General features: G+C 48.4%; 1 protein-coding gene across 5 annotated transcripts in view; it reads right to left on the reverse strand.

Moving 5' to 3' along the window:
• MED24 (mediator complex subunit 24) overlaps positions 1 to 12,323 on the reverse strand; it is a 46,619-nt gene that overhangs the window by 24,203 nt on the left and 10,093 nt on the right. For 2 of the 5 annotated variants that reach the window (XM_084749352.1, XM_084749349.1), the window contains exons 1-3: positions 888 to 951; positions 364 to 558; positions 186 to 268 (exon numbers count right to left, since the gene is read on the reverse strand). In XM_084749352.1, the coding sequence (XP_084605478.1) occupies positions 186 to 268; positions 364 to 493 (213 nt within the window). In that variant the 5' untranslated portion in view covers positions 494 to 558; positions 888 to 951. Of the gene's footprint in view, positions 1 to 185; positions 269 to 363; positions 559 to 824; positions 952 to 12,323 lie in introns of those variants that run through there. The other 3 variants (XM_084749350.1, XM_084749351.1, XM_084749353.1) reach the window with 3 other exon arrangements.

Raw genomic sequence — 12,323 nt, forward strand, 5'->3', positions numbered from 1 at the left:
GGACAGCCAAGGCTACAGAGAGACCCTGTCTCGAAAAACAAACAAACAAATGTCTACGGAGAGAGTAAATGAATGCTAATATTCGTCAGGAAAAGAAGTGCTACTTTTATAAGGAAATAAACCTAAACCCGACAACTGTTGTCCTGGTGTTTCACCTCCAAAAGCCAGGGAGCCAGGATGTTTACCTGGGAACTAATGGCGTACTTCAGGTAGGACAGGATAAGAGGATTGGGGGACGGTCCGATCATGGCCTGCTCTAGGAGTGCATCTGCAAAGGAAATTAAAGCAGCAAGGCTCAGTGGTTACAGCTTTTCTGGCTGAACTCATCCGTCCCATCCTTCCTTCCCCCATTGTACGTGAGACCTGCCAGATTGAGAATGTCCCAGGTGGCTCCTTTGGGAAAGAATTTCTTCATGTTGATTGCCCATTGGTAGTCACTCCATCGCTCTTTCCAGGCTTGCAAGATGGCCTGCTTCAGGTTCACCACCTTCATGGCTTCACGCCAAGGAGGCGAGGCCAGCGGCGTCGAGGTGGGAGTTTAAAACGGGAGCCAGAATTCTGAGGAAAAAGAACAAGGGACAGAATGGAACAGAATGGAAATTCGAGAAGACTAAGTAAGACAGAAAAAAAAAAAATAGGCAGTGTAGAAACGGAGGGTGTTCTGTCACCCTCACGCCTTCCGAACCATCTTTTCTTGAATTGGGACAGAAAGTGTGTCAACCGGGCTGGTCCAAAGGGGTTTTAAATCCGGCTCCGGTTGCCTACTTCTGCCCTTCGCTCTAGCTGTGTCCCTCACCACTCTGCCCCTCCCCCACTTCGGCTACCTTCCTCAGCCCCGAAGCTGTAATTCCTTCTTTCATCCACCATCTCCCCAAATTTAAGCCTACCGGACAATCGAGCGCTACATCGTAGGCAGCGCCATCTTGGCACCTATTAAGGAACTCATTTGCTATTGGCCGGCGGCAACACACACCAACCAATAGAAAAGTAGCAAGAGGCAAGTCCTGCCACAGTACCTTCTGGGAATTGTAGTTCTTTCTCTAAGACTTGTCTAAACGAAGCAAGCAAAGGGATTAATCAAACTGGTTCTGGTGGGTTTTCTCTGAGATTATCCGAAGAGCCGAGCTACATTGGTACCAGGAGACTCAGGGTCTAGCGAAGAAACTCTCTGTCTCCCAGTGACGTCACCATCTAACCCTATCTTCACTCATTCTGATAATTTCTTTATTCCCCAGTAACGAGGCACACAATATAGTTGCTATGTTCAGCAATGTGTTCTAACCTGGTTTTTGGTTTTCGTCCTCCAAAGCCTCTGTTGCCACTAGAGTTCTCATTTTCACATTTCTATTCCAAAGGAGACACTGAAGTGTGCACACATACCACCATTTCACCCCAATAGATGACAGTTCTCCCAGAATCCTCTGATCCTGAATACTGTTTGTATATAAAAGGAAGTAAGGAGAAAACCGGGGCTGGGCAGGGTGGCACATGCTTTTAATCCCAGCACTTGGGAGGCGGTGGCAGACCGATCTCTGTGAGTTCAAGGCCAACCTGGTCTACAAAGCGAGTCCAGGACAGCCAAAGCTACACAGGAAAAAACTTGCCTTGAAAAACAAAACAAACAAGCAAAGAAGGAGGCCTGAGGAAACAAAATTTAATGGGCTACTGTGGATGAGACCATCCTGTAAAATACACCTGTAGGATCCCAGCCAGAGTTTTATCACCCTTCTTTTCTTGGCTCCCAATCTCATATCCTGAGGAGACCATTTTTTCAAATTCCCCAACAACATTCCCCCACCCCTGGTTTAATTGAGAAAGGGTTTCTCTGTGTAGCCTTGTCTGTCCTGGACTCTCTTGGCCGATCAGGCTGGCCTCGAACTCTCAGCGATCCACCTCCCTCTGCTGGGATTAAAGGCGTGCACCACCACGCCCAGCAACAACTCTCCTTTGTTTTACCTTCCTTTTTGTACAGCTATGAGAGCACTCTGCCACTGAGCACCCCGAATGAAAAAAATCAGGATACGTAATTGAGAAAGCAGTGCATGGGGGCTCTAAAAATGGCCTTGTAGACATTTAGGAGACTGATAGGCTCCTGGGTACCTGAAGCATGCTATAAACGGGGAGAGCTTGGTTGGAGTAGGATCATCACATCCTTCCTCGGCCCACACACCTCTTAGTCTATTTGTGCCTTCCCAAGGGATACTACTGAAAAATAGTATTTATGTAAAAGAGCGGCCAAGTATGTATAGCCAAAGCTTCCAGAGCAGGAAGGAAGGAGGACTCAAAATTCCTGATTCATAACCTTCAGGCGCCCCCTCCGGACGGACAGCCCTGCGCTGTATACCATCACAGGCCGGCTTCCCTCCAGCCTCACTCTAGCTCTGCCTGTGCAGAGCACCCCACTCCTTTCCCCGTTCACAGCCCAGGACCCTACCACCAGCGCCGGAACCGTTTCTGGGTGCGGCTGCTCTTTTCCTATTCCTCACAGCCCAAACCGCCCTCTTGCAGAGAGGGCTGTCAATTCCGTGAGAGCTCCTTAGTGAATTAGTGAGTGTTGGGTCCAGCCCATATGGGAGGGGGTGGGGATACTTGAGTCTGAGGATGGTTAGGCTCTGAGCTCAAATCCTTCCCGCTGGCGCGAATCCTGGCAGATTTCTGAGAGGGAAGCTGTTCCTCCTCCACACTTTATAATGGTGAGAGGCGGCTTTTGGTGTTGAGCCATCTGCCTTCCCCGGCCCCCTGCTCCTCACCGGCAGCCCATTCTTCAGGTTTGGCAGGGTTTCCCCAAGGACTCAACTCTATATACAAGGACTCCCTTAGGCTCTGGGCAAGGTCCATCGTCCACTTCTCTTTCTCTGACCTTCTGGCCTCTCTGGTTTGCAAACATCAAGCGCTAGCCTTTCCCTATCCCACCTCCTCCCTCCTGGGAACCTTTTTAAGCCTTCTGGTTTACCTACCACAAAGGAAAGACTCCGTCATAATTCTCCCTAAAACGAGAGAAATAGGCTGCACTCATTTAGGGTATGTGCAAAATGTCTTCAGCTCCTCTCAAGCCTCCCACTGTCCTTAGCTGTCCCTCAGAGGCTGGGCTCCCACTTCCCAGCTCTGAGCCCCAGTATCTTTACCATTTATTGATTGATTGATTGTATTATTTGTGTGTGCTGTGTGTGCGTGTGTGCATATAGGTGTTTATGCACACACATATGGAAGCCAGATATTGACTTGTGTCATCCTTAATTGTTTTCCATCCTCCTTTGTTTTTTTAAAAAGGTTTATTTATTTATTATTATATATACAGTGTTCTGCCTGCATGTACACCTGCAGGCATCAGATTACATTAACGATGGTTGTGAACCACCATGTGGTTTCTGGGAATTGAACTCAGGACCTTAGGAAGAGCAGGCGGCACTCTTAACCACTGAGCCATCTCTCCAGCCCCTCTCCTTTAGTTTTTTGTTTTTGTCTTTGTTTTTTCTTTTGAGATAAAGTCTGCAAGCTGGGCATGGTGGAGCACCTCTATAATCCCAGCATGCATAGGAGGCAGCGGCAGGAAGATTGCTGTGAGTTCGAGGCCAGCCTGGTCTACACAGTGAGTCCAGGACAGCCAAGGCTACACAGAGAAATCCTGTCTCGAACAGCGAGAGAGAGAGAGAGAGAGAGAGAGAGAGAGAGAGAGAGAATCTGCCTCTGAACCTGGACCTCAACCTACTCATTTAGTTAGATAGCTGGTCAGTGAGTTCCAGGGACCCTCCTGTTTCCACTACTACCACGCCCCTAGCACTGGGATTGTAGATGTGAGCTGCCTCATCTGGGTACTGAGGATCCACACCCACATTATTGGAAAGCACTTTACTGACAGAGCTAAAAAAAAAAAAAAAAAATTGTATATCTCAGGCTAGCCTGAAATTCACAGCGTAGCCAGGTTAGTTTCAGACTCTTGCTTCAGTTTTCTGAGCGCTAGCATTATAAGCTTGCCCTAGCTCACTTATCAGCAGCTTCATTATATTGGCTGGTCTGGCTGAGGAAGAGAACTAGCTAGAGAAGAGGGGCAGATAGAAGGCGACAGGCTGGATGACTTTGGAAACATCTGGAATTACTGAATAAATAAAACATCCTGGCCTTGCAGTAAGTGGCTCCATGAAACAGGCCTTGAAGACCTGGAGAGAGGCCTTGGGAGTTAGGGGGATTGTTGTTCTTTTAGAAGACCTAGATGTAGTTCCCAGCCCCCACACATTAGTCCATGGAACAGCGACTGGGCAGTGGGGACACGCGCCTTTAATCCCAGCACTTACAAGGCAGAGGCAGGTGGATCTCTGTGAGTTCCAGGCCAGCCTGTTCTACAAAGCGAGTCCAGGATAGCCAGAGCTGGTACACAGAAAAACAAAACAAAACAACCCGCCCCCCCCCCCCCATCTCCAGAAAAAGAGGAGAGCTGGAGAGATGGCTGAGAGGTTAAGAGCACTGGCTGCTCTTCCAGAGGTCCTGAGTTCAATTCCCAGGAACCATGTGGTGGCTCACAACCATCTATAATGTGATCTGATGCCCTCTTCTGGCCTGCAGGTGTATATGCAGGCAGAGCACTGTATACATAATAAATAAATACACAAATAAATCTTTTTAAAAAAGAAAAAAAGGAATAGGGTTTTGTGCCCAAGGGGGAGTTGGGACATTCCTCATTTAGACTAGGGAAACATGGATTAAAAAAAAATATATCAGGGGCTGGAGAGATGGCTCAGAGGTTAAGAGCACTGACTGCTCTTCCAGAGGTCCTGAGTTCAATTCCCAGCAACCACATGGTAGTTTACAGCCATCTATAATGTGATCTAATGCCCTCTTCTGGCCTGCAGAGCACTGTATACATAATAATAAATAAGTCTTTTAAAAAAATATCAGGAGCCAGGCGTGGTGGCGCACGCCTTTAATCCCAGCACTCAGGAGGCAGAGGCAGGTGGATCGCTGTGAGTTTGAGGCCAGCCTGGTCTACAAAGCGAGTCCAGGATGGCCAAGGCTACACAGAGAAACCCTGTCTCGAAAAAAAAAAAAAAAAAAAAACAGGAGCCCTGACACAAAAACCCAGAAGCAGTACAGTCACTTAGAAGCATAAAAGGACCAGAGAATTTCAGATTCCCTCCCTTTCCAGAGGGAAACTGAGTCTTTCTCTTTTCCTGGGTAGAATATTTTCATCTGGAGGCTTTCCTAACTCCTCTCCCATGAGCACCAGCTTTGTGAGGAAAGACAGCCTTCCTACACACTCACATGCTTGATTCTAAACCAGTTCCCAAACTGAAACCACTGCTCTGAAAGGCAAGACAGACTGGATGGCTCCGCAGTTAAGAGCACTCGTATCTCTTCTGGAGGACCCAGGTTCGATTCCCAGCACCCACGTGGCAGCTCCCAACTATCTGTAACTCCAGTTCCAGGGGATTCAACACCCTCTTTTGTCCTCTGAAGGGCCTGCATGCAAGTGAGGCACAGACACACATGTAAGAAAAATGCACATACTAATAAAACAATTCAAAGATTTCTTTAAAGTCAGTCATGGCAGCACATGTCTTTAATCTTTTGCTTGTTTGGTTGGTTGGTTTTTTATTTTTATTTTTATTTTTTTTTTGAGTCAGGCTCACACGCCTTTAATCTTAACACTGAGGAGGGAGAAGCAGGCAGACCTCTGAGTTCGAAGCCAGCCTGGTCTACAGAACAAATTACGGGACAGCCAAAGCTACACAGAGAAAAACAAGTGACAAACAAACAAAAACACAGACAAACACACAAAATGCCCTGTATTCTGTGTATTTGGGGGAAGAGCTAAAGCAAAGGAGCCTATAGGTGATTATCTATAGGTGGCTATACCTTCCTCCAGACAGGCCTTGGGTTCCAACATTCTGTCTCTATCTTCTTGCTAACCCAGAAGTGAAAGGCAGAATGTTCTGTTTTTTTGGAAAAAATGATTGATTTATTTTTATGTGTCTGAGTGTCTTGCTTGTATGTTTGTCTGTGAACTATGTGTGTACAGAGCCTGTGGAGGCCTGTAGAGGGAGACAGAGCCCATGGAACTGGAGTTGCAGTCAGTTGTGAGCCACCACGTGGGTGCTGGGAACTGAACTTGGGTCCTCTGAAAGAGCAGCTAGGGCATCTCCAGCTCCCTGGGTTTTGTGGTTTGTTTGTTTGTTTTTTTTTTAACAGAAATTTGCCATGTAACGGTGTACCCTTCTACATACCCAGATAAGGGTGGAGTTTCAACCAATCTCTGTAAACTTCCTTATAGCTGAAGGAAGAATACCCTCTCCATTCTCCTGACAGTTGAAGAAAGGAAGGGAGGTGCCATAATCTTGAAGCCCCAGCTTCAAGAAAGGGAGGCCAGCTGCTCAATTCCTTTGCACTACCCTTCCCTTCAATCTCCTAAAACTACTCTGTACTGGTAGGGGTGTGTGTGTGTGTGTGTGCGCGCGCGCGCGCGTGCGCGAGCAGAGGACCAGCTTGGGTGTGTCATTCCTCAGGTTCTGCCTGCTTAATATTTATTTATTTACTTACTTACTTATTTATTTCAGCTAGGGCTTCTCACTGGCTTCAGATTCATCATATATGTTAGGCAAGCAAGCCCCAGGGAGCTTGCTACCACACCCGGCTTTGTTGTTATTTTATTTTATTTGGTTTTCTTTTTCCCTTTGAAACAGTGTCTCTCAATATATAGACCTCGCTGGCCTCAAGCTCTCAGAAGTCTGCCTGTCTCTGCTCCTGAGTGCTGGGGCTTAAGGTGTGCACCATGGTACCCAGCTGACACACACAGGTTTTTTTTAATATGGGTTTCCAGGGATTGGTTTTGAGCGCCTCATGCTTACAAAACTAGCAGCTTGCTCTCCCCTCAGCCATCCCTGGGCCTTGTATCCCTGACCTCCACGCAAACTGTGCCGTCCTCTCCTCTAACTGGAGTGGGAGGGCTGTAGGGTGGCAAGCCCCGCACTCTGATGATAATAAATACTGGCCTCTGCCCCACTCTTTTCTCTCCTGTTGGCAAAGGCAGGATGAGGGGATTCTGGGAAAATGAAACCAGACGGTGGAAACATTTGGAGGATCCAATGCCTGGCACACGTTAAATATTTTTTAAAAAGTCAAATGAAGGTCTGGAGAGACGGCTCCGTGGTTAAGAGCCCTGGCTGCTTTATTGCTAAAACTCCTCCCCAGGAGGATCTATAAGCATTGTCTACCCCTTCTCCCAAGCCCTCAGTGACAAACTGAGGCACGGTCCTAACCAAGGTTCATTCTGGGGAACCAATGAGTTTACTGGGCTTCCTTACAAAGCATAGGGGAGGATTTACTTACAGGGGTGTGGCACTCCTTCCCCCCCCCCCAACAAGCCACACCTGAAAGCTTTTACCCAGAGGGTTGAAGTTCACCTATTAGCTGAATAGATGAAGCCCCACACACCAGCCCCACATACATACTCCAGCCCCTCATGGAGACGACTCGTAATCAAAGCAGCTAGCACTGCCTGCGGCAGATGGCAGAGAACAGCTGGATGCTCAGGGAAGGGTCCTGTGACTCTTCTCACCCCTCCACAAGGGGTGTAAATAGTCACTAAGCCAACTAGGATGATCCTTTTGCAGTGGGGGAACACTCCCCCAAGATGGCAGTCCCTCTCTGCTCAAAGCATAGTTATCTACAACACTGCTCAGCCATTGGGTCTGAGTTTGATTCCCAGCACTCACATGGTGGCTAAGAACCATATCCAACTTCTGTCCCAGGGGATTTGATGCTGTCTTCTGGCACCGGGCAGGAATGTGGTACACAGATACAAATGCAGGTAGAAATACCCATGTGAGCAATTTCTTTTTCTTTTCTTATTTTCTTTCTTTCTTTTCTTTGTTTTGTTTTGTTGTTGTTGTTGTTTGTTTGTTTGTTTGTTTTTCAAGACAGGGTCTCTTTGTGATAGCCTTGGCTGTCCTGGACCTGGACTCACTTTGTAGATCAGGCTGGCCTCGAACTCACAGCAATCCGCCAGCCTCTGCCTTCCAAGTGCTGGCATTAAATGCGCGGTAAATAATTTTTTTTTTTGTAAGAAAGTCAAACGAAGTCAACATGCAAGAGGCAGAGGCAAGCAGATCCCTGAGCTCAAGGCCAGTCTGATCTGGATAGTGAGTTTCAGAACAGCCAAGAGGGAGGACATAGCAGGCTCCTGTATCAAAAATAACAAACAAATAAATAAAAAGCCAGGCATGGTGGCATGCACCTTTAATCTCAGCACTCAGGAGGCAGAGGCAGGTAGATCTCTGTGAGTTCAGGGTCAGCCTGGTCTACAAAAGTGAGTCCAGGACAGCCAGGGCTATTATGCAGAGAAACCCTGTCTCGAAAATCCAAAATAAATACATACATTAAAAGATTAATTAATTGTTTAAAAAGGAAAGAAAGAAAGTCAAATGAATGAATAAAAGCAAGAGAAACCTTAAAGAACAGGGAGAAAGCACTGGTTTGTTTATTTTGATTGATTGATTGGTTTTTGTTTTTGTTTTTTGAGACAGCATTTCTCTGTATAGTCCTTGTTTTCCTGGAACTTGCTCTGTAGACCAGGCTGGCCTCGAACTTAGAGATGTGCCTGCCTCCTCAGTGCTGAAATTAAAGACATGCACCATCACTGCCCAGCTTAGTTTATTTTCTCATATCTTCCCTTAGTGCTAACACCAAGGCTCACCAGGCCTGGTCCTTCCTCTGGATCCCTGATGCCACCTCATGGAACAAAGATGATTGATAAGGGAAAATTAGGCCAGGCATGGTGGCACGCACCTTTAATCTTAGCACTTGGGAGGCAGGGGCAGGTGGATCACTGTGAGTTCGAGGCCAGCCTGGTCTACAAAATGAGTCCAGGACAGCCAAGGCTACACAGAGAAACCCTATCTAGAAAAACCAAACCAAAACAAAACAAAAAATAAACAAAAGGGGGGAGGAGGCATTAGTAGCTCTTTACTCAACACTAATTTTAAAGTTTTATTTATTTATTTATTTATTTATTATTTATACACTATTCTGCCTGTGTGTGTGCCTGCATACCAGAAGACGGCAGCAGATTTCATAATAGCTAGTTGTGAGCCACCATGTGGTTGCTGGGAATCGAACTCAGGACCCCTGGAAGAACAGCCAGTGCTCTTAACCTCTGAGCCATCTCTCCAGGCCAACTTCCTAGATTCTTGTCTCTTCTAGCCACCTAGTCCCCAACCACTACATATTGTCCCTTTCTCACCTTCTTTTTCTTCATTTCTATTTTTTTTTTTTAATGCTTCTGCATATAGAGCCTTTCTTCTTCTTTTTTTGGGGGTAGGAGGGGTTTCGAGACAGGGTTTCTCTGTGTAGCCTTGGCTGTCCTGGACTCGACTTGTAGTCCAGGCTGGCCTCGAACTCACAGCGATCCGCCTGCCTCTGCCTCCCGAGTGCTGGGATTAAAGACGTGTGCCACACGGGGCGTGGTGGTACACACCAGGACAGCGAGGGCTACACAGAGAAACCTTGTCTCGAACACCTCCCCCCCCCCCCAAAAAAAAACCAAACAAACGAACAAAAAGATGAAATATGGAGGGTGACAATTGAGGCCTAGGCCAGCTAGCTGCAGGGCTGGGTGGCAGAAAGGCCTGTTGCCTCGTTCATCAAATCGCTAGGGATCTACAGGTTCCCTAGAAGAGGTGAAGGCTGCTGAGTGGGGTTTTGGCTGACAAGCTTTTGGAAGAAGCTCTGCAGAAAGCTATCTCCCGGTTCATAGGGGGTGGAACCCTCAAGAAATCTTGGGGTGCTTCCTAGCAACAGCCTTGGAGGAAGGGAGGGAGAGGAGAAAAAGAGAGAGGGAGGGGCTGGGGCATTGTCTGCTCCCACTGGAGCCCGGAGAACAGTCTGTTCCTGCTGCCTCCTTGGCAACCAAAAATCCAAGCCGGAGAGGAGGGGGCTGGCAGAGAGAGCCCCTCGGAGGGGGTGCAGGGTCTTTAACTAGCTCGCTCATGCCCCCCACCTTCCGTCATCTTTCCCTGTAGGCGAAGGAGTGCCTTGAAGCAGAGATGAAGGTATAGGAAGAAACAGTCTGATGGGGAGTTGGGGACGGTGTTGGTAGTACCCGGCGCAGAGAGAACAGGAGCTGGGGGAATAAACTGAATCTGAGAAGAGCTAGAAGCTTCTGGGAACAGGTGGGCCGGATGGACAGGTGGTAGGAGGGATGATGCAACCTCAGGTCAGGGGTAAGCCCAGACCTAGACATGGGACTGGCATCTGGTGAGATGCCAGCTCTGCAGGCAGCATGCCCTTCACTCTGCCCTTGCCCGGACCTGTTATCAGCCCCATATTACGAGCTCAAGGAAAGGTGGAAATGGTGAATCTTTGCCTTTGAGTTCAGCGTGGCCCCCGCTCTATCCCCAGCACGGGCATGTTGAAGGTGGGCTTGTAGGTGCTTCATTGCCCAGAGCTCTCCTCAGATAATTTAAGGAAGTATCCTCCATCTTTAGAGCCTTGCATCAAGACAGATGTGGTGGAGCATGACTTTAATCCCAGGGTTCACCGTTTGAGTTGCAGAGGCAGGAGGATCACGAGTTCCAAGCAGTGTGGCAGTTAAGGCTACACGGTAAAGTAGTAGCAAGATGCTGTCCTTAAAAACAGACAAGCAAGCCTGGTGGCACACGCCTTTAATTCCAGCACTTGGGAGGCAGGGGCAGGCGGATCGCTGTCCAGGACTGTTATACAGAGAAACCCTGTCTCGAAAAACCTAAAAACAAAACAAAACAACAACAACAAAAAACCCCACTAAAACAACAACAAACAAATAAAAAAGCAAGCAAGCAAGTAAACAGCCCAACAAGTAAAAAGAAAGAAACAAACAACAAGACCCCCTGAACAGAGAGAGAGGCAAGAGTGTCACCTTGGTGTCCTGGATTCTCTCAGTTCTGTCCTGGTCTAGATTACTGGTGAACCCACTGCCTCCCAAGCCCTGCCTAGTTGAGGCAGAATATAATTGTATTTCTCATGTCCTGGGATTATCTCTCAGCTCCTCTGGTACCCCATTCCTAAGAGACTATTTCCATATGAGCATGGCCCCTGAGTCTATACGCTGCCTCGCTCCCCAGGGTTTTAACCAAATCTGATTATTGTTGAGGTGGCTTTAATTGGCAGCCAGCCACCCTCAGTGCACTGACCGCACACTGCAGCTGTTGCATGTCCACTGGGGACCGGGACTGAACAGGTTCATATCCTGCATGCTGACTCTGCACGCTGCAGCCTCGATTCCCCCACTGCAGCCGCCACTGTACAGTGCAGGCTTCCTTCGACCATTGTGTGTGGCCGTCAGTATACACCCCTCCCATCATCAATAACTGTTGGCTTCCCTCATGCCAGCTTCCCTTCTCTTTCCCTTTTGTATTGGAAGTCCCAAGAGAGGCATTCTCTCTTCCCCGTCACCCCTTGCAAACTCATAAAGCCCCTAAGAGAAGTGGCACCGTTGGCTCAAGAGTGTAGGCGGCTAAGACTTAAGACAAGCAAGGGCAGCCTAACTTGGATAGACTGTTGGTCAGCATCTCTCACTCAGCAAACCATTGTACCCAGTATAAACTGAACGGTTAGAAGAGCAGCTCCCCTGACACACTCACTGGCTCCTCCCCAAGAGCAAGGCTGTGGAGGCAGGGCTCCGCCCTGGGAGCCGTGGGAAGGCTATGGCCCCCGCTGGTAAAACTGGGCTAATGACAGCGGGGGAACCGGCGGGGCCAGAGGGGGGTGCTAGGGTAATTAGACCTCTGCCTGGCGGTAGTAGATCCCGAGATGAAAGGGGCTCTGGCGTCAATGGCAAGATTTTATGTCCATGAATGCAGGTGTGTGTGTGTGTATGTGTGTGTGTGTGTGTGTGTGTGTGTGTGTGTGTGTGTGGTTGGCGCACGTGCGTGCGCGTACGCGCGCAGGGGTCCGGAACTGGCATGGAGACCCCCTCCTTTGAGAAAACGAGTCCACTTACACTTGCAGCCACCCTGGAACCATTTGGATTTTTGGTGGTGCAAACACGAGAAGAAATACCACCTCAGTGAACCTGGGAGATAAGAGGCCGTAGCGAGTCTTGTCCGCCGCCCCTCCCCCCCTTCGCCTCCCCAAGCTTAGCACGGGGAGTATATTCCTGGGGAATGACTGGTGGGCAGTGAATGGGAAGAGCCTCAGTGGAGAACAGAGACGTTTGCAAGAGGAGGCGAGGCAGTAGATCCAGCATTAATGTTAGGAACGAGAGAGGAGGCATAACGTGGAACGAGCCTTCAAAAAGGTGAGGAAATAGGATAGCTGAAGTTAGGAGTATTTTCAGAAGTAACCTGTCCAACCCT

This window comes from Acomys minous, assembly GCF_964271855.1.
Source record: "Acomys minous genome assembly, chromosome: 12".
Classification (NCBI taxonomy): domain Eukaryota; kingdom Metazoa; phylum Chordata; class Mammalia; order Rodentia; family Muridae; genus Acomys; species Acomys minous.